General features: G+C 36.7%; 2 protein-coding genes across 2 annotated transcripts in view; one reads left to right on the top strand and one right to left on the bottom strand.

Annotated features, from left to right (window-relative positions):
- GUCY1B1 (guanylate cyclase 1 soluble subunit beta 1) overlaps positions 1-22,535 on the bottom strand; it is a 112,601-nt gene that overhangs the window by 11,798 nt on the left and 78,268 nt on the right. The gene's annotated exons all lie outside the window — the stretch shown is intronic.
- Positions 1,169-20,589, top strand: ASIC5 (acid sensing ion channel subunit family member 5). Its single transcript, XM_058193045.1, has 11 exons — positions 1,169-1,470; positions 6,332-6,396; positions 6,998-7,304; positions 7,558-7,789; positions 8,827-8,949; positions 12,315-12,464; positions 12,964-13,111; positions 13,634-13,690; positions 14,823-14,991; positions 19,837-19,928; positions 20,399-20,589. The coding sequence occupies exons 1-11, from the start codon at positions 1,169-1,171 to the stop codon at positions 20,587-20,589; spliced, it is 1,836 nt and encodes a 611-aa protein (XP_058049028.1).

Below are 22,535 nucleotides of genomic sequence, written 5' to 3'. Positions count from 1 at the left end.
CCCAATCCAGGTGCTGTGAGGAGGTTTCGGAGTGGATGTCAGAATTACAGCTTGAAGAAAAGCCAGTCAGAGCTAAGTGGTCACTCGGCGTGGGAAGGATGGAACCTCCAGAGGATATCCCATCAGGGGTGACAGTTACCTGACACTGGCATGGAGAGGCCGCTTGGTAGCAAGAGGACAAAGAAGACCTCCTGCTGACCCAAGCCATGCAGCTGCTGAAAGAAGCCTTTGAAAGTCGTAAAATCCGTGAAAGAGATGCATTGCCGGCACGGGGGGAGACTGAATACCCAGGGGAGAAGCAGAGGCTTCAGCAAGCACAGAAAAGATTCCTAGAGTTCGGGCAGAGTGAGAGCAGGCTGCCAGAACTCAAGCTGAGGCTGCAGCCCAGCCCCTCCCCCAGTGAGGGGGACAGGGACCCAGAGGCATCAAATTTCAAAGGTCCCTCCACTTACAATAAAATACGGAGGAGATCCCAGGGCTTTGGGATTCTTCCTATCCCAAGTGTGGAATCACATGGAGGAGTATGGAGAGGATTTCCCATCAGAAGCCGCCCATGTGAGATGTATCACTATGGCCCTGGAGGGAATGGCTGCTGACTGGTGGGTGGGTCTCCATGATGAGAATTCTCCCCTGCTGAAGAATTATGACCAGTTTATGATGGCACTCTGAGTGCGTTTTGAGGACCTCCTAGCTGAGCGACAGGCCAGAATCAGGATGAAGTCTATAAATCATGGGCGTAGATCAGTGGCTAAATACACCCAGGAGCTTTGCGAGCTGGTGCGGCACATGACGGGGTGGTCCCAAGAAGCCCTGATGGAATGTTATAAGGATGACCTTAATTAAGATGTGTACAAGGCTTGCTGCTCCCGGGGCGGAGGGGGGTTCAAGACCTGCAACACTGGTATGTGATGGCAGCCGATGTGGAAATTGACCTGGCCAGGGATCGCTACCATGGGAGCCAAGTTTGGAACAAGCCTTTCCTCGCTCCACAGAAAGAAAGCCTCAGACTGTCCAAGGGGGGGGGTCAGCCTCGAAGCCTAAATCCACAGCATGCTTCTGGTGTGGGAAGGAGAGGCACTGGGCTGCTGATTGTTTCTCCAAACTGGGCTCCAAGCCAACCCCTGCTGGTGGGAAGAAAGCTGACAAGCCTCCAGCAAAAACTCATAAGATGGCCCTGAAAGGGGTGGAAGTAATTGAGTTTGCTCCCCCAGGCCTGGAGGAGTTGGGAGCTCTGACCACTGCAGAAGACAGCAAAACTGACACCGACGATGAATCCCTGGTAAGTCAGCATGGGCCCCCCATGATCATCCTAGTAGAATTAAAGGTGCCATCATCTGGTGCCCAGGTGAAGATACTAGCCCTCTTAGACTCTGGATGTACTAGGTGTGTCATCAGCCCAGAAGTGGTGGACAAAATGGGACTGAGACTAAAAACAATGAAAGTACTCATCACATTCTGCCAGTTGGATGGGTCAGTAATGGGGGGGTGCCCACTTTGTGACTGAACCTGTTGAGATGTGGATAGGGGGACCACTGAGAGATTTTGAGTTTTATCATAGCCCCTGGTATGGAATGACCCCTCTTGCTTGGACTGCCTTGGCTACAGAAATGGAACCCCCCAGGTGACTTTGAGGAAGGGATGGTTACGCATCTGTTCCACCCAGCCGGGAAAGAAGGGGGCAAACCTTTTTGCATGGCCAAAGCTGCAAAGGAGTTGGCAGCGGTGGTGAGCGAATGCATTGCTTGTGAGGAAAAAATCCCTAAGGAATATTGGAACTTCAGGGAGGTTTTCAGCGAGAAGGCGTCAGATGTGCTCCCACCCATTGACCCACTGACTATGGCACAGAGATCATCCCAGGGGTGAAGCTCCCCAAACCAAAGATCTACTCCATGATCCCTCGTGAGCTGGAACAGCTGTGGAACATTATTGATAACAATTTAAAAAGGGCCTTCATCCAATCAGCAAGGCCACAAGTGGCCACCCCAGTTTTGTTTCGGGAGAAAAAAGATGACTCTCTTCACTTGTGTGTGGGTTACCAGAATCTGAACGCCATTTGCGTAGAAAATGTTTATCCACTGCCCCTTATGAAAGACATGTTAGCTTACCTGGCTAAGGGGAAGATTTTCACTAAACTGGATTTGAGAGAGGCTTACTACAGAGTTCAAATTAAGGAAGGGGACAAATGAAAAACTGCCTTCAATTGCCCCCTGGATTGCTTCCAGGTTAGAGTGCTTCCCTTTGGGCTGCAAGAGGCCCCTGCAGTGTTCATGCAACTGATTAATGAGGTATTACATGAGCATCTCTACAAAAGGGTCCTGGTCTAGTTAGATGACATTCTTATTTAAACAAAAAACCATGGACGAACAGGTGAAACTGGTGCAGTCAGTTCTGAAAAAACTCGAGTGGCCGAATTGTATGCTAAATTGTCAAAATGTGAGTTCCATCAAAGTAAGATTGACTATGTGGGCTACTGCATATCAAATGAGGGGATAGAAATGGATCTGGAAAAAGTCCAGGCGATCCTGGAGTGGGCATCCCCATGCACCCGCAAGCAGCTACAGAGTTTCTTGGAGTTTGAGAACTTTTATCGACAGTTTATTGCCTCGTTTGCACAAATGGCATTAAACATTAACAACCTTTTGAAAACAAAGGGGGAGGCCAAGCCAAAACCTAGTAGGCCGCTCAAGTGAACCATGGAATGTCAGGTTGCTTTTGAGAAACTGAAGTGGTTGTTTGCAGCTGAGCCTGTCCTAAAACACCCCGACATGGAAGCCCCTTTCATCATCCAGGCCGATGCAAATGATGTGGCTGTCGAGGCGGTACTAGTTCAACCCAGTGCTGATGGGTCCTTACAACCTTATGCCTATACCTCCCGCAAATTGTCCAAGTCTGAACAGAGATGGGCAATTTGGGAGAAGGAGGATTTTGCTGTCCATTGGGCCTTGTGAACCTGGAGGCATTTCCTTGGAGGGGTGAAACACCCGTTTGAGGTGTGGACAGACCGTAAGAATTTAGAAGCCCTAAAAACCCTTCGGAAGTTGTCACCCAAACAAGTCCGGTGGGCACAACACTTTAATTTCACTCTGCGCTACCTCCCTGGAGAAAAGAACCTTATGGCAAACACCATTAATATTATTATTGATATTTGTCCCAAAATGAATGATATTCAGATGCCACACTATTCATATATTTATGTTGATGTATATTCTAAAAATAAAAATCCAAAAAGCTTTAAAAAAAAACTTGCGGAGGAGCAAAAATTTTGCATCGCATGCTGAACTCCCACAGCTCCTGCGATCACCAATTCCACACTGCAGCACTATTGCTTCTGCCTGCCACCCGATTGGCTGGCGGCTATTTGTCCCATGCAACCAAAGACTTAAGTCCACCATTGTCTGAACAAAGGGGTCAGGACAAAGGGAAAGGGGCGGAGGGCTAGGGGCCCATTGGCCATGGAGAATGACAGGAGGAGGGCCAATGGAGGAGGAAAGTTGGCTGTGAATGGGCTGAGGTGGGTAGCTGGACGTGAAGGAGGTGTGACCAAGGGTTCATGTCTAAACAACCCATTCCATTGTAGGGAGTCAAGGGGAAAATGGCCACCATTCCACTATCATGGAACAAAATCTAACATCCCTTTTATATGGGGCAGGACATGCCCTCAGGTTGAAAAGGAATAGAATTTGCACTGTATTGGTGCAACATAGATTAAGTCATTTTGACACATGTTTCTGCAAGTGCTCTCATTCCCTCTTTTGGATACCTCCTCAAAGTATATTAGATTATGTTGTATATTTTTTTTAGCCAGCAGGTCACAAAATGTTTTGTATCTTATAAACTAAAATCCCATTCTTTCTGATAGTGTTATATCACTAGCCAGAAACCCAGCTATCTTCAGAGACTAAATGAATTTGAAATTGAAAATACAATTCCTAGCTATAGAAATATTGCTTGCTGCTAGATTAAGGTTAAACTATTTTTAAACAAATAACAATTAACCATGCATAGCTTGTATTAGTGTGTCAATACTAGTATATTATTATTAGCTGTAACACCAATCATTAAATTATGCCATAGTGTAATAATATTGTGTAGTTTTGTACTATGTGTTTATGTGAAAGTACATGTTTAAAGAATGGAATGCATAGGATTCACTTAAAGGCCATAGAGACAAAAAGTTTTGTTCAGGAAGATTTCAATTTATGCAACATCTGGAAAAGTAGCAGAATGAAGACTTTTAGAACAGCGTAAGAAGATAATTCTCAAAACAAAAGTTCATTCCCAAAACAGCTTATGGTTTCCATGTGAACTAGCAATGGCACTCTAGTGGAAAATCATCATGAGAAAACTGTAGTTCTTTGGAGCCACAATTTATGCTGCTATGGCCACTGAGTATTTCTTCTGAAACGCAACATATCTTGTCTAGTAAGACTTAAAATTGTTTAGGCATGCTTGGTTGTATGAATAGGTGAGTGCGTACAATTTTTAGTTAAGAAATTGAAAAATAGAAGTTGCAAGCATGTATTTTTAGAAATCCTGAGTCTCTGAGCAAAAACTACATATGGATTTTTTTTAAAAAAAATAGTCAATTCACACCTTTTTTATGCCTTCTTACAACAATGCCTGTTCACTATGACATTATTTACAATAATTCCCATGCTATCTCTTCTGCCTTTTTTTCTCCAGTCAAAATACATGAAATAGTCACATAATCTACATTAAAACCATGGAAATTTGATGCAGAAGGCATTGCCCAAAGAAGAAGACATACAATAGCCAGTTCTGATTTTTGATTTTTGATTAGATGATATTTGATTTTTAAATTATTTGTTGAGAAATTATTTATTTATCTTTTTTGCATACTGCTATATTTCATAACTGCAAATAGCTAATGACATTAACAAATATATACATATAAACCATCCACAATGATCAAAGTTAAGTAATTAAGCTAAATTAGACAGATAATTTAATTAATTTCAATATTAATTAATTGAATTAAATGAAATAGAATGGAATCATACATGGGTATGTGTCATCTTGACAAAGGCTAATTTAATGACTCTAGTTTTAATCTCTTTAATCTTTAATCTCTAGGTCAGTTAAAAGTAGTTAAGATATGAACATAGTTAAGCTATTCAGGGAAGATCACAGATAGTAAGTCAATCAAGTGAGCAAGTACCATGTTCTCCAGCTACCAAACCCACTTCTTTCCTCTGTTATTTTGAAAGGGGGTTTACCCATCACCAGTACAAAGATACATTTAATGCAAATAATGACTACTCCACTGAATTATGTAAATTATCACCATCTCAGTTTGAGTGTCCCAGAATGAAGCTAGACATGTGAAATTCCAATGGGTAGTTACTGAGCTCCCTCTAGTGTTATTCATGCTCATGAATTTTCAATTTCAATTGTTTGAGCTTTGTGAAATTTCATGAGTAAATCAAAAGGATTTACTTATTATTTACAACTGGGTTTATTAGTAAATAGTAATGTTAATATATAACATTCATTAATTAAGTTGTAATTTCCAGCATGAACATTAATCAATCACAGATATTAAGAATATTCATAATTTTGGAATGCAATGCTCCTCTCATCTTCCCATGTTTATTTTGTAAATTAAGAAGAGAAATCACTGCATACTGGCAGGCTTTCTCTTGCATAACAAACAGCCCTGTTTATGAAGAATATCATTAACTCTATTCAGATTTGCTATGTGTTTTCTCCCAACTGGATTTTACACACTGTATTACTACTACACGTGTTTATGAGTAGATTCTGAGCTTCATCAGAATACATGGAAATTACTTCAAAACACCAAACTCTACTGATTCTTCAATAGAACTGTGACATGGGTCCCTTGTGAAGAATCATGTGTGTGAATCAAATTGCTAATCTGGATATTAATTGCAACAGCTGAGCATTCTGCTTTCACAGGAAAGGCTGTCAGCTAATGAACTGAAATCACCAAATTCATCTGCATTAAAAAGCTTCAAAAGGAAAAAAAAGTGAAAAAGTAAAGCCCGTTGCTTGATCATAACTACTGACTTTTATTCAAAATCTGTCATTGCCCTTTTGTTTGATATTCTAGTAATTAGCATTTAATTCATTAATGATACTATTTACAGTTTTAAAAAAGTGTCACTTATCTTTTTAATTATATTTTGTATGCTTAAATGCATGCATTTAGTCTTCTTGTTTGTGTATATCTGTGTGTGTGACAGAGAGAGTAGCAACAGAGACAGGCAAATTGCACGTTGTTGTGTATTTAATAGAATCTCCACCCATTTTCTGATGTTATAAAAGCAATTAACTCCCCATGTATTAGAGATGAATCTTCTAATATTTGTCTAATGGAGAAGCTTAGAAAATTAAGGAACTTTCATGGCAAAGGTACGCTGTTATTATTATTACACTGAGTTGGCTGGTTATATTAGGGTGTTTAGCATTATTCATTTTTTATGGACATAATGAAAATTGTAAACACTTTTTTTGTTGAGGATATATTGAATTGTTAATTCTTTTGAATACAATATACAGGTAAACTGCAGTTGCAATTTTTCATATACTTAGAAAATGTTACTTAAATCTGATTCATCAGACACAGACTTGGGTTGCAGCTTGTAGAGATTAAGCAGGAAGTGAAATAATAGAAAAACAATTATATTCATAGGAAAATATCTCTGAATACTTCTTATGTTTTTGCATTAAAATGCTGTCCTTTATCATTGATATTTTAACAAACTAGTATAAACTATCATCAGAGAATTTTTCATGATTTTTTTGGTAAAACATTTGCGTGGATTCTTTCTCTCTAATCTCTGCTTCCTTTTTTTTAAGGAAACACATGCCAAATATGTAGACACCAAGAATAAATATATAAAATAACTGAAAATTGACCATACTATGTTTTCATTAGGATGGGGGTTAATGTATCCTTTATTCAACTGAACTCAATCTGAATGGACTTTTGCATTATTTGTTAAATGTTAAGGAATTCTGGAAAAGGCCAGGCTCTATTTTACAAGAAAGACTCTACCATCTTTGGAAGAAAGGAAGAAATATGATGATGAGTTTGCAACTTCAACTTCCTTCCATGGGGTGCACAATATTATTCATACCAAGAGCAAGACACGCAAGGTCTTATGGATGGTAGTAGTCTTGGGCTCCATTGTCCTAGTTGCCTGGCAGGTTTATTGTCGTTTCATCAATTATTTCAGCTGGCCCACCACAACCTCAGTGGTAGTTCAGTATGTGGAGAAGATTGAATTTCCTGCTGTAACATTTTGTAATCTGAACAGGTAATGCACTATTTTCTTCCTTGAGTCCTTTATGATTTTAAGCTCTGAAGATCACAATTGGACAACCATCAAGGCTAACAATTCTAGCATTTTATAGTATGCATTTATATGAGTTAAAAGTTGCAATATTATAGCCAATGTAAAATTAAATAACCTCTGTACAATTTATCTTTGCTTTGGGAAAAAATATAGACAGTCTTGGGCTACTTAAGCATTCAGAACTTATATTTGCATTTCTGATTTATACTTATAGGTTCCAAACTCAAGCAGTAGCTAACCTGAGCATTGTTTTCTTCTTATGGAGCATAGTGTCAGGAGTTCTTCGTATGTTCAATATTGATGATAAGTTTAGTCAAGAACTACAAGATTTTTTTCAAGGGAATCAAAATTTCAGCATCAAAGAATTTACAAGAGATAATGGTTTCTATCTCAACAGCAGCACATTGCTGAGTTGTGAATTTTTTGGGAAAAAATGCCACCCAAAGGTAACATTATGGTTTTTCTAAAAAATGTATTAGCTAAATCCTGAAATAAATGTAGCCTTTATCTAACAATCTGAAAGGCAATATTGTCAGAAAAAATATGAAAAGACTGAAAGACTGTTTTTCTACCAGGGTGAGAGAATGCATATTTCGCTGTCAGAATGCATATTTTGATTTTTAGCAAAGGGCTATATGTGCAAAGTTAGTGATGCACCAAGCAAATGCAATGTGATAATAATGCTAATATTTTTTATTATAGCCTGCTTTTATTATTTTTATAAATAACTCAAGGCAGTGAACATATCCTCCTCCTATTTTGCAACAACTGTGTGAGGTGGGTTGGGCTGAAAGAGATCGACTGGTCCAAAGTCACCCATAGGACTTACATGGCAAAGGTGGGACTTAAACTCACAGTCTCCTACTTCCTAGCCTGGTGTCTTAACCCTAGACCAACCTGGCTCTTAATATATGTAAAGATTGGAAAAAAGTTTCTCAATGTTTCACTAATATATAACGATGTACATTACCCTTATGTACATTAGTACATAAGTGAATCACTCCATAGGTTTTTAATTTGCAGAGTGAAGCTGTAATTTTAATTCAAAAATTAATTTCATTTATTCATAAAAAAAGGTCAAAAGGTAATAATTACTGAAATTTAAAAGCTCATAACAAACAGTTCCCACAAACATATTGTATTTCATTAATAACTGGTATTATTTATGCTAAATAAAAGCACTGTGTCTGAAAACTCCCTAAAAATCTATTTATTTCACTATGGGACCTTATTGCAAGCTTAAGCATGATGAGACCTGCATTGATTTGATTACCTACTTTCAACAGTGAACTTTAGACAGAGCTGAAATTCAGTCTTTAGGGTTTTTTTTAAATTAGAAAGATACTTGCAAATCTCCGTGTAGTAAAAAGCTCTTCATTCACTGATACTAAAATGCCACAGGTAATAGCAAAATCTGACATCTAAAATGTCTGTGAGAAAATACTAACTCCATTTTTCATTTGTTTGTTTTTCTTTATGGAAGGACTTTGCGCATGTCTTTACTGAATATGGAAACTGCTTTACTTTTAATCATATTAACCTTCCTACAAGAAGAAGAGTTAGCCTTTCTGGAAGAGGCCTCAGTTTGATTTTTGATGTCAAACAGGTAGAGATATTCTCATGAATGTATTATTTTTGAAACTCCACTGGTTAGTCAATTGCGATAATTCGTTTGCTATTTCCTTGCCCAAGGTAGAAAGTCATAAGGAGAGGAAAAATCAAAGTTGGTGTCAGGGATGTAAGCTATCTGATATTTTTCACCATTTTCCATTGATCAACTGGAAAGAACACTGGCCAATGTAATGGTTGAATTTGGGGGAACTAACCAGAGGGGCAACTCCATTGTGGCAAAATGTTATAGCACTTAGACTTATATACCACTTTACAGTGCTTTATAGCCCTTTCTAAGCAGTTTTATAGAATCAGCATATTGCTCCTACCAATCTGGGTCCTCATTTTACCAACCTCAGAAGGATGGAAGGCTGAGTCAACCTTGAGTTGGTGAGAATTGAACTGTCAAATTCCTATCAGTTGGCAATCAGCAGAATTAGCCTGTAACACTGCATTCTAACCACTGCGCCACCACAGCTCTTGCTTATGTAGAGTAGTTACATTTGGTATGATTAGCACAGTGTTTCACAACCATAACAACTCCTAGATATGTGAACTTTGACATGGCTAGCTGGGGAATTCTGGTAGCTGAAGTTTACATATTTAAAAGTTGTCGAGATGAGGAAACATTGGTTTAGCCTAAAAGGCTAAGTGGAGATGAGATAACAGTCTTTCAATACATGAAGTGATGTTACAGGGTATAAGGCAAGAACCAATGAGTGGAAGCTTAATAGGGAAAGATCCAAACATGGAATAAGGAGAAATTTCATCATTGTGTGAGCTATTAAACAGTGGAACAAAGTTATAATTATTAAATCACTCCACATTTTCAAGAAAGATTTGAATACCCATTTGTCCATGATATGATGGGATTCCTGCAATGGGAAGAGAGTTGATTAGATTACCTGAATGAATTTGATACCCCAATGTATTAGAATGATTGGGTGCCTATCAATCCCAATCAGCTGGTATTATTGTGGTCTGGTTGAGATTATTGAGATCCATGGAAGCAATAGATTGGGGAATGGCAAATTGTAATGGATTTGTCAGAAGGTTTTGAACTTAATTATACTACCTTTAAGAGTTGTCAAAGTTTGAATGTGCTGGTTTGTTACTTCATATATATACATCAATTTCATACATGCTCCCAAAAAGCAGGTCCCAAAACACCCAGCAGGATATTGTTTACTACCAGGCTTCCTTCAAACTAGCAGTGACTTGCTTAAGTACTCTATGGAGCCCAATCTAGTCTACGTTCTCCTCTCCTCCTCTTAGAAATAGCCAAATGCAATTTTTAAAATACATTTAAAATGCATTTAATGCATTTAATATATATAAGTGCTATTTCTGAAACTCAAATACATAAACTCTTAGAGGCTAAATTCTGATCATAGAGCTTTTCAAAGATCACCTTTAAGTTTATGATTTGAGCATGCTAAAGTGAGCATTGAAAAAGAATGATACAAAATATCAAATAGTTGTGTTTTTAGTTACATTTGGGCAGAAAAATTTGCTTACCCATAACCAGTTAACAATTCCTATACACAAAAATGCAACAATATATAGCAACATATAGCACGATGCAATATCTTTCTTTCAAAGTACGGTAGGGAAAATTAAGGAAATTTCTACATACTGAGAAATGAGCATCAGCACTGGGATCAGGGGAATTAATGATATCATGTGTATCATGATGCCACGGTTTAAATGACTTCAATAACATATTGGTTTCTACCAGAGGTTTGTGATGAGAGAATCTATTCTTGCAGTTGTCAAGTATTAGAAGCAATAAGTCTGGATGGGTAAATATGGGTCGGGATGGGGAGAAACAGACTCAGGCTCAATCCCACCAAGACCGAGTGGCTGTGGATGCTGGCAGCCTGGTACAGTCAGCTAACTCCATCGCTGACTGTTGGGGGCGAGTCGTTGGCCCCCACGGAGAGGGCTCGCAATCTGGGCGTCCTCCTGGATGTACGGCTGTCTTTAGAAGAACATATGACGGCCGTCGCCAGGGGAGCTTTTTATCAGGTTCACCTGATACGCCAATTGCGCCCCTTTCTGGACCGGGCTTCCTTGTGCACAGTCACTCATGCCCTTGTTACATCCCACCTGGACTATTGCAATGCTCTCTACTTGGGGGTCCCCTTGAAGAGTACCCAGAGGCTCCAACTGGTCCAGAATGCGGCTGCGCAGGTGATAGAGGGAGCACCTCGTGGCTCCCATGTGACACCTTTCCTGCGCAGTCTGCACTGGCTCCCGGTGGTCTTCCAGGTCCAATTCAAGGTGCTTATTATCACCTTTAAAGCGCTCCATGGCTTAGGACCGGGGTATCTACGGGACCGCCTACTGCCACCAGTAGCCTCCCACTAACCAGTGCACTCTCACAGAGAGGGCCTCCTTCGGATACCGTCAGCCAAACAATGTCGGCTGGTGATCTCCAGGGGGAGGGCCTTCTCTGTGGGGGCTCCTGCCCTCTGGAATGAGCTGCCTCCGGGGCTTCGTCAACTCCCCGACCTCCGGACCTTCCGCTGCGAGCTGAAGACGTTGTTGTTTCGACGTGCAGGACTAGCTTAAACATAGTTTTAAATTGGGGTTTTATACTGGGGTTTTTAAATGTGTTTTTTAATCGTATTTAAAATTTTTAGGCCATATATTGAATTAGTTTTTTATACTGTTTTTAATCTGTATTATATGTATTGTGGTTTTTACTGGCTGTGAACCGCCCTGAGTCCTTCGGGAGAAGGGCGGTATACAAATGTAATAAATAAATAAATAAATAAAATAAAATAGGTTGTATGCTTTTAACCTGTGTTTTTTATCAGGGCATTTTCCATTTTTTAATTTCATGTCAGTTATCATTGCATTTAGGTAATTCTGAAACATCACTCACTTTATTTTGCAGTTCAGATTCCAAGATATGTAGCTCAAGTCTGAATGGTCATTTGTACAATAGTCACAAAGACATAAACCTAAGATTATTCTAAAGTGTGTACATTTTACATTTGTTTTTGTTTGAACTTTTGGTCAGTGACCATAGTAAAAATTATTGGCATTTATACTGAGTAATAAAATCATTTAAATAATTAATAATTAAAATGCATGAGTGCTCATACCTAATGAGACCTGCTGTCCAGTAGGTGTGTATAGAATGGCAATCTTAACCAGTATAGTTGAAGGATAATTAATAATAAAAATGACATATTACATAATATAGCAATACTTCATACCAATATAGTTTATGTTGTTTCATTTTAATTTATCAATGCTGTAGATCATTTTTCAGGCGAGCAATTAAGAGATCACTGACAAGGAATTTATCTCATCTATTTTACTTTGTCTTTCTCTAAATAATCTTATTAGGATGAGTTCACTGATGATCCTAGTCTTGGTTTTGTTGATGCTGGCATAACCTTTGCTATCCACTCACCAAAAGAACCTCCCCGATTTGATGGTTTAGGTGTCTTTACACCAGTGGGAATGCATGCCCATGCTGCAATCCAACAGGTAAAAGTAAGTATTAGCATTTGATATGCAAAATGGGGTTCAATATTATTTTATTTCTTACATTTTAAAGCAATCAATAATAGAACATATGATTTGTATAGCTATAACAAACATGTTTTAAAGAGATTACAGAGCTTTAGGATTTAGTCTGCAATAATAATTGTTGATCTGCGTTATTAAATCAAATTCAGTCCTGATAATTAATTGCTTTAGAAAAAAATAGGGACAAATAAGATTAGGGAATAAAAGGGATATGAAAAGGGATCCCTTAAAAATTACATTGAGATAAGACCTTGATTCTGCTATAAAGCAAAATGTTTTTATTTATTTCAACCCAGGAATATAATTCACAGTATATTTTGTATTTGAAGATGATTTATGCTGAAAATGTTCATATTACAGTGATTAGTTTTCTCGGCTTAATTTTTAAAAGTTGTTCTGTCAATACTTTGCCATTAAAATTGATGCCATTTGCTCAAAATAAAACTTCCTTTTTTCACATCAGACAATTATCCAAGAATACCCTTGGGGAGAATGCAACCCAAACATTAAGCTTCAGCATCATCAAATCTACAATACATATGGATGTCTACAAGAATGCAAGGCTCACCTTATCCAAAAGCACTGTGGATGTTTACCGTTTATGCTGCCAGGTACAACTTAGCACATGTACTTCTTATTTTGCAAAGGGTCTGGATTAAAAAAAAATCCAATAATACTGTAGGAATCATGATTGGAGAAAAAAGCTACTAAGATGTTCAAAAGCAGAGTTTACAATACATTTAGATTAAAATATAAATGGGTTCAAAATAGAACTATAAAAATGTGACAAATCATAATTAATGCAACAGCGATGTATAAGAATACCTCTGCTATGGAGAGAGTGGACATTCTATTTTTGCTTCACATAGACCTTCTCTGTATACCACTTTCAGGGAAAACTTAAAAGGAGATACAAGTACAAGATACAAGAATGGCTGAAATTTCTATTGATTCATCAATAGAATAGGTTAATATAATTACTGTTATTTTCTTTTTTTCTCTTATATAAAGAGAAGTTATACAAAGCTGAATTGTTAGATGAATGGAAATATAAGATTGAAAGTGCTATTCATTCTTTTGTTTATATTACTAATTTTCATTTACTGCAACTGTCCCGTGCACCTGTTGAAAAGGAAATGGCACAGAATGTGACTTGGAGAAATTTTACAGCTGTGTTTCTCCTACTTTGTGTAAGTATAACCAATAAACATCACAAAACTAAAAATTGGTTCAAAAATTTCATGGTAGTTTGTAGTACAATTTTCTACTACAAAATTATACTTAGATCACTAAGATATGGACATAATATGGCCACTGGGTAAATGATATATGACCTGAGTTTCTGCACCAATCTTGTGAGATTCACAAACAAGTGCAGTTGGATATCAGTGAATATTTTATTGATGTAAATGACTCAGAGAGATAAAAATCTTAGTTTTATCAAAATAGTTTTAATTAGAACTGACTGTACTAAATAAGAATACTAATATTAACTTTGTAAATAAATAGGACCCTACTGGAATCCAAGTTTTATTAATCTCTAGGAATTGTGGGAAACAGGCAGAAATTATAAACTAAAATAGTTACGGTTCTCCTTAAAAGTATGTATAAAACCTTTACTTATAATAATTATAATATATAATTATATTAATTATATATTAATTAAGCTAATACAGTCCTTGGTTGTATAAACAGAGGCATAGAATCAAAATCAAATCAAGTATTAGTACCGCTTTATAAAGGCTAGTAAGACCACACCTGGAATACTGCATCCAGTTTTGGTCACCACATTACAAAAAAGATGTTGAAACTTTGGAAACTAAGATGATTAAAGGCCTGGAGAGTAAATCATATGAAGAAAAGTTGCAGGATTTGCGTTTGGCTAGTCTAGAGAAAAGAAGGAGTAGGGGGGACATAATAGCAGTATTCCAGTATTTGAGAAGCTGCCATAAAGAGGAAGGGGTCAATTTATTTTCCAAAGCACCAGAGGGCAGGACAAGAAACAATGGATGGAAACTAATCAAGGAGAGATGAAATTAAGGAAGACAATTAACCAGTGGAAAAGTTTGCCTTCGGAAGTTGTGGGTGCTTCATCACTGGAGGCTTTTAATAAGAGACTGGACAGTCACTTGTGTGAAATGCAGCTCTATTAAAATTGATTGAATTAATTTTACACTTTTAGTTAAAAATCCTGCATTGGATAAATCATATATTATCTAAGAAGATAAACCAAACAAAAAGGATAAGATAGTGATAAGGATAAGGACAAAAAGGATAAGATAGTCTTCCTTTGTGTGTATGTGATTTTTTTTTCCATTTTAGATAAAATAGAATTCATGGGATTGTGTACAGTAGGAACACATAATTCCACATGTCCAGTACCATGTGAAGAAACAGATTACCCAATCACCATCTCGTATTCTACTTTTGCAAGTGAACAAGCCCTCAAATTCCTATCTGCAAAGCTGAAGAAAAAACCAGAATATGCCAGGTATTTTTCTTTTTATCATACAGGCAAACCATGGCCAGATTTCAGACTTAGTTTTACTCCATGTGCAGCACGTCCTATTGGGCCCAGAAATTATGCAAAGCTTGGCTTGGTTAGTACTTTTGTAGGAGACAAGAGAAATAAGAAAGACCCAATAAAAGTAATAGCAAACCAATCATTGTCCAAAAAGCAGCTTAGATATAGTCATGCATTTACCAGGATGATTCAAGAGAATTTTTACTTTTCTTTTAATATGAACTTTTTTTCCATCTGTAGATAAAGACCCTTAAATCTTATCATGATTGTTGATGCCACCTGGCAGAGCAATCCCAGCTCTTTCTCAGCATGCTCTATCCCTGGAACTTTAATGGAAAAAGGAACGGGATATAAATAAATGTTTCCATCTGTTCCTTATTCTCTAGATCAGGGGTGTCAAACTCACAGCCTGCAGGCCAGATGTGTCACACGCTGGCTACAGCCACCCCCATTTTAGCGAAGGAGAAAAAGTCGCGATAGGTCACGTGATGACTAGATGGCGCCGCGGGTTTGACACCCCTGCTCTTGATACTATATGTTGGCAATATTTTGGGCTAGTCTACATTTTTATTAGTCCCTGAAAGGACTATAGGCCTTTCAGGGCCTATAGGACTATAGGATTGAAAACATTCTAGAAAAAGCAACTTGCTGTGATCAAATCTGTATTTGCTTTATATCAAAAGCAGGAGTGCCGTGGATCTTTTTTGCAGACTGAGTTTTCTATCAACATTTTTATTTAATTTATTCTGACATTTGATTGTCCACAAATGGATCTCTATCTTTCAATTACTCAGTGAAGCTTGACAAATGACAGGAAAATATTTCTGTTCCCAAGTACTTAACCAACATAAATCTAGCAAACATATTAATAAGCAAACATTATAAACATTATAAATGGTCATCTAATTGTCATCCATTGATTAAAAAAACAAAAGTAAAAAAGGTAATATAGCTGTGAGCTATAGTTATAGAATAGTAGCATATTTATTGTGTCAGCAATCATAAAAATGGGGTCCATTAGTAATGTAGCTACAATTTCATTAAGTAATTGTAAGACCTCTCTGAAAAGAAAATGTTACTTAAGAATGGAATTGTTGCATTAATGAATCCTAAATTTTCAGAACTAGGCAAAAAATAGGTAGTCTCTTTATTATTTAAGAATCTACAGTCAAAGAACAAAAAAGAAAAAAAATCTATATTAAAATACAAAAAAAAAAAAAAGAACCCAAACACTAAGTACAAGCTTGATGGACATTACCTTACTGATGACCCCCATCCTGTAAAAGACCTTGGAGTTTTCATATCAAATGATCTAAGTGCCAAAGCCCATTGCAACTACATAGCAAAAAAGGCTTTAAGAGTTGTAAACCTAATTTTGCGTAGCTTCTTTTCCAAAAACACTACACTACTAACCAGAGCATACAAAACATTTGCAAGACCCATTCTTGAATACAGATCACCTGTCTGGAACCCATACCACATCTCTGACATTAATACAATTGAACGAGTCAAGAAATATTTTACAAGAAGAATTCTCCACTCCTCTGTAAACAACAAAATACCTTATACCTCCAGACTTGAAATCCTGGGATTAGAAAACTTAGAACTCCGCCGACTCTGATATGACCTGTGTTTAACACACAGAATCATCTGTGTGTCAGGATTGCATCACAGGATTGCAATGTCCTTCCTGTTAAAGACTACTTCAGTTTCAATCACAATAATACAAGAGCAAACTATAGATTCAAACTTAATGTTAACCACTTCAATCTTGATTGCAGAAAATATGATCTTTGTAACAGAGTTGTTAACGCTTGGAACAGACTACCTGACTCTGTGGTCTCTTCTCAAACTCCCAAAAGTTTTAACCAAAAACTGTCTACCATTGACCTCACCCCATTCCTAAGAGGACTATAAGAGGCGTGCATAAGTGCACAAAAGTGCCTACCGTTCCTGTCCTATTGTTTTTGTTTCATTATATGTGCTTGTATATAATGTTGTGACAAAATAAATAAATAAATAAATAAATAAATATCCAGGCTAAAAATCCTATTGAAAGCTGAAATTAAACATCCAATGGCATTTGAGCACCATTACTCTGTCACAGAATTTAGTCAACTTCCCAGATACTAATCAGTATTCTGTTTTCCATTATCGGTTATACTCTTCTATTTGTCATGGCCATGAAGTCCAGGCGGAAACATCCAATTATGAAGCCACTACAGTATCCCCAAAGAAGTTTTGTATATAATTATGTGGATTGTGTGCATATGTTTATTTCTCTTTGTCATGTTTTCATCATACACTAAATAAATAACAATATTGGTTATTTGTATACTAGGATTGGTCTTGTAAAATAGATTGATAGGACATTTTAGGAGTCTCCAGAGCCAAGAAATGTCCATCTCTAGTTCTGGATGGAGTGCATTGTCAAACTAGTGCACAATTTGGAGATCCTTCTGGATTCATGTTCAGAGACCAGGTGACAAATGTTGTAAGAGGGGCTATTGCGCAACTATGTTTTGGAAATCACACTATTTCCTGGACTAGGAAATATTGTACATGGCCAATCATGATTTGGTCACCTCCCAAGTGGACTGTTTACAAAGTGCTAAGGAGCACAGTGGCTTGCATGGTTAGGATGTTGGGTTAGAGGTTTGCAAGCCCATGTTCAAGACCTGAAGTGCTGCCATGGAGTGAGCTCTCTTCCTTTGCTCCAACTCCTACCAATGACATGAAATGAGCCCCGAACTGGGCATCTCTCGGGCAATTGTGAAGTCACCAGCTAATCCTTTCAATCCGGAAGCGCCATGGTGCTTCTGACACAAGTGTGATTGCGATTACAAAGTGCTCTGCATTGGGATGTCCTTGAAGAGCATCCAGAAGTTGCAACTGATCTGGAATGTAGCAGCACAGATTTGTTATATCTCTGCTTTGTGAGCAGCACAAGCTTCCAGTATGCTTGCAGGTATACTTCAAAGTAGAGGTTGTCAGCTATCAACCTTCATGACATGAAGCCAGGTGATTTGTGGGACTACCTTTCTTGATTGCTTCTACCTATCTAATTAGATCCAGGAATGCCAAGAGTCCCATTGATTAAAAAATGCTATCTTGCAAAACACAGAAAGCAAGTCTTTTCTGTCACAGCACCTGCACTTTGGAATACCATAGCCCTGAGAGCTGATTGGTCCTGACACTCTCAGCCTTTCAGAAGCTTTTGAAGACATAGATATATTTCTAGAGAGGGGGCTCAATAATTTGCTGGAACCTCCCTGTTGTGATTTGAATTTGAATTGATTATAGATTGGTTTTTTATCTCAGTTACTTTCATAGGTTTTAAAATATTGTTTTGATGTACAGTGATATCTTGGTACTCAAATGCTTTGAAACTCATTGAATTTGCTACTCAATACATTTTGATGTGAATTTTTTGTCCTGGTACTCATCATTTGTTTGGTACTCAATGCACAAGCTAGAACTTATCGGTGTCAACTGTCTTGTGACTCACTACATTATTCCTTATGGGAAACATTTTTTGGTACTCATCTTTTTTGGTACTCCTCACATCTCCCAGAACAAATTAACGATGAGTACCCAGGTACCACTGTATTTTTATATGTTGTTGGACACTTAGATTACTATGGCAAATGAATAGCTATGTAAATTGAATAAATACGTATTTCCATATATGCATATACTTTCAAGAGTATATAATTGACTATAATTTCAGCATTTGAACACACACACACACACACACACACACTTCTTAGGAGATATTATTAAATCTCCTAGTCACTGATGGCAAAACATCAAAAAGCAATAGCAACTTCCTACTACCCAAGGCAATTCTCACTACACATATAAAAAATAAGATTAAATGTAATAGCTCTGAATTCAAAATTAAAAAAAACTATTAGTTTGGAATTAGAAATATATAATTCTTTCATTTTAATAACCAATTTTAACCGAATAATATTCAAAGCCTGCCAGATATCTTTCATTTTAATTAAAATCATGAGTTAATTGGATTAGGTATCTCTCTCTTTATCTCCCTCGATCTCTGCCCCTCCCCTCCCTTCCTTTCTCCCTCCCTCCCTCCCTCCCTCTCTTCCAACTTATATTAACTAAGCACATCACCCTCAGGAACATATTATAATTTTAATGGGTTTAGTCTCAAATTTTAATTGTGGCCAATTTTAATAAGTTTTTTAATTGTATTTTAATTGTATTTATATTGTATTGTCTATTTTACTTGGCTGTGAACCGCCCTGAGTCCTTCGGGAGAAGGGCGGTATACAAATTTAATAAATAAATAAATAAATAAATAAATAAATAATTATTTCACCGATGATTTGATTTCTGATGTCAGAGTAGGGAGGGATATGAGAGATTTACCGTCTCATTCCAAAACTTGCTTAATTTTGATGATATATGCCTTGATAGGGTTAATATGAAGAAGTTGATCCATCTAGGCATCAAAATGTCTTAGGCTGATGATGTAAAGGAGCAGCAGCATCAATATTATTTGTCTCCTTTCCTGCTTTGTCAATGCTTAAAATTTTCCTCACAATTTGGAGACTTATTATGATCTGAAAAACTGGGTATAAGAAGCCACTAAAATGTAACAGGTCTGATTCAATGAACATGAATTTGGCAACCTTCAATGGGCAGTGGAGGGGAGGTATGCTGTGCCTTCCAAGGGCTCACAAAAAGTCAAACACGACTTACTATTATATTAATTGATTTTTTTCCATCTGTAGAAAGAAAAGCATAGCTAAATTGACAACAACATAGTATCTTTATAACCCTTAGGAATAATCTTGTATATATTGACATTAAATACCACAATTTGAATTACAAAATGACCCAGCAACAGAAGGCACTGAGTGTATCAGAACTGTTAGGTAAGTATTCTATAATTACATTTTATATCTGGTATTGCTAGTTCAGATAAGGCTGAATAATATGTAATTAGCTTTATGATTCTTATTTTATTTCAATTTGCTTATAATCAACTCTAATATAAAGATAGATGAAATATAAGGATGGGTGAGATATATAAAATCCACGGACCTATAGTGAGTAAGTTTTTATCATGTTTTGGTCTCTTTAGCATCAAATATGTTCACAGGACTGAGGAGCCAGTATCATCTCTCCATGTTAGATACCATGTCAATATGGAGAAAATGGTCAGCTGGCATGCATTTTCATTCTGAACTATAAATTTAACACAATATATTCTGTGCACATGACATCAAGTTGTTAATATATTTTATTAAATTATATTGACTCCAATATAAGTTATTTCTTGTTAAATAAGGATAAAATTGCACTTAAAAACACTAGATTGATAATTTTTTTGCTTTTGTTGCAGCTGATATTGGTGGTCAGCTGGGCTTATTTTGTGGAGCCAGTATGATTACCATCATTGAAATTGTCGAATATGTATTCACCAACTTCTATTGGATGTGTATTTTTCTTCTACTAAAAGCACCAAAATTGCCTGATTGGAACACTTCAAATCAGAATGAACAAATTAACAAGAAAAGAATACAAGAATGCTAATACCTTTCGGAAAACTAATCAAAAGTGATAGACATCGTAACTCTTTCTGTGTATACAGGGCATTTATTTTTAACATCTATCTTTGTTATTAAAGAAAAGATGGCCTTAGTATCATTACTCGTTTTTTATTAGGATACTAGAAAGACACTTCATGCACCTATTTGGACAGAGTAAGTAATAGTTACCTATATTTTGTTAGCTTATTACATTATACTTTGAAAATGGTCCAGAAATTTCAGCTGATGTGAAACAGCAGCCAGTAAAAATGCTTGTCACTGCAATCCCATTATTTCTTGAGTTGGCAATCTGTTGCCATTATCAAAGTACTGTTTTAATGTTCAAAATCTTATTCTATACAGCTGGTGGCAACATTGCCCCAAAAAATTTCTCAATCTGTAGTTACTATTTGGTACTCATCCCTGGAAACTTCTCAATTATTAAGAAGTGGTAGCTGCAATGGAGAGACTTTTTCAGTTATAACCTTTTTTCTGAAAAATGCCTGCTACCAAAGGGTTTTTTTCCAAACTTGCATTATAATCTTTTCAACAGCAAGTGAAAGGTTTGGACATTATTTAATGATTTATGATCTGTCTGTGGTCCTAATGTTGCTTTATTGATATGTTGTATTAGTTTTTAGCTTCAAGTGGTAATTTATATTATTATATAATTATATTGTTTGTTTTTTCCTTACCTTTCTTTACCTCAAGTATTTAATTCATATTTTTATATCACTGAAAAAATCGGTCTTTAGACAATTTTATTGAATAGTGATAGTTAAGCATGTCATGTGACTCTAAGAAAAGGATCAAGTAAACTTTGATTAACTCTGATTAAGTGGATCATGTACATACAACCACTATATGAGTTTGCATAATAATCTGTGATTGTAAGATTGTAAGACTTCTATCTAAAAATTGTTTTTTGGTCCAGAACATGTAGATTAAATGTGGCTCATTTCCATATATTAATTTCTTTATATTTTTTGAAACAAGAAAACGTATACTTTTCCTTAGAACTTTTCCTGAAATATGCATTTTGTATTCGTTTATTCCTCTGAAATTAATTTCTTTTAATACATCTGATTTTTCTAAAGCAATTAATTATTACAAACATATGCTCTTTTGCGCTGATATCCACATGTGTCTTTATGTAGCTGCACATAACATCTGCCTAAAGAACTTCATTGGTGACAAGGATTTTTATTAAGCATCGTTTAATATGTACGGTAGGTACTCTGATGCACATGTTTTCAGATTAGAATATATGCAGCTAAAATGAAGTAGCTTTAAGCATCTCTAATTACAGTATATTGCCAGCAGATGTCCTACTCATCTTTTCTTTTCATTCCTAGCATTTTTTTAAAGCATAACACAATGTAGAACTAACTTTTATTGATTTATGTAATCAATGAAATATGGAAATTCATTCTGCTAATTCCACCAGAAGAGCTAATAGAGGTAGTTCTTGTTTGACATTGATATAAACTGAAATACTGAAATACTTTCCAGCTGCTTCACATCAAAGTGATACTTTGATCCTTAGGAAAAAGGAGCTATTGGAATTCTTAGTTTTAAGAAGAAAAAAAGACAACTAAGGATACGTGATAGGAATTATAAAATTATAAACACTTGTACATAGTGGGGTAAAAATTACAATTATTTCTTCCAGGACTTGTTGCATAAAACAAAGTTGTATCCGAGGCTTATTCATAGGGTGTTGAAGATCTACACAAGGATATTTTGCTTCAGAGGCAGTAGAAGTGCCTCTTCAAAGTGATTTTGTGAAGCAAAACTGTGCCTCCTTCTTATCTGCAGAAAAGTCAAACGGTTGCATTTTGAGACAGACTTGCTCTGCCTTGACTTTTGATAAGCCATAAATTGTTAGCAGATTTAGGACAAGAAATTGTTAGCAGATTTAGGCCGGCATCAATGACGGGTCTTGGGACC

Source organism: Ahaetulla prasina, chromosome 8 (genome assembly GCF_028640845.1).
Source record: "Ahaetulla prasina isolate Xishuangbanna chromosome 8, ASM2864084v1, whole genome shotgun sequence".
Taxonomy (NCBI): Eukaryota; Metazoa; Chordata; class Lepidosauria; order Squamata; family Colubridae; genus Ahaetulla; species Ahaetulla prasina.
The sequence above is the reverse complement of the archived record's forward strand: the minus strand, read 5'-3'. Positions and strand labels throughout refer to the sequence as shown.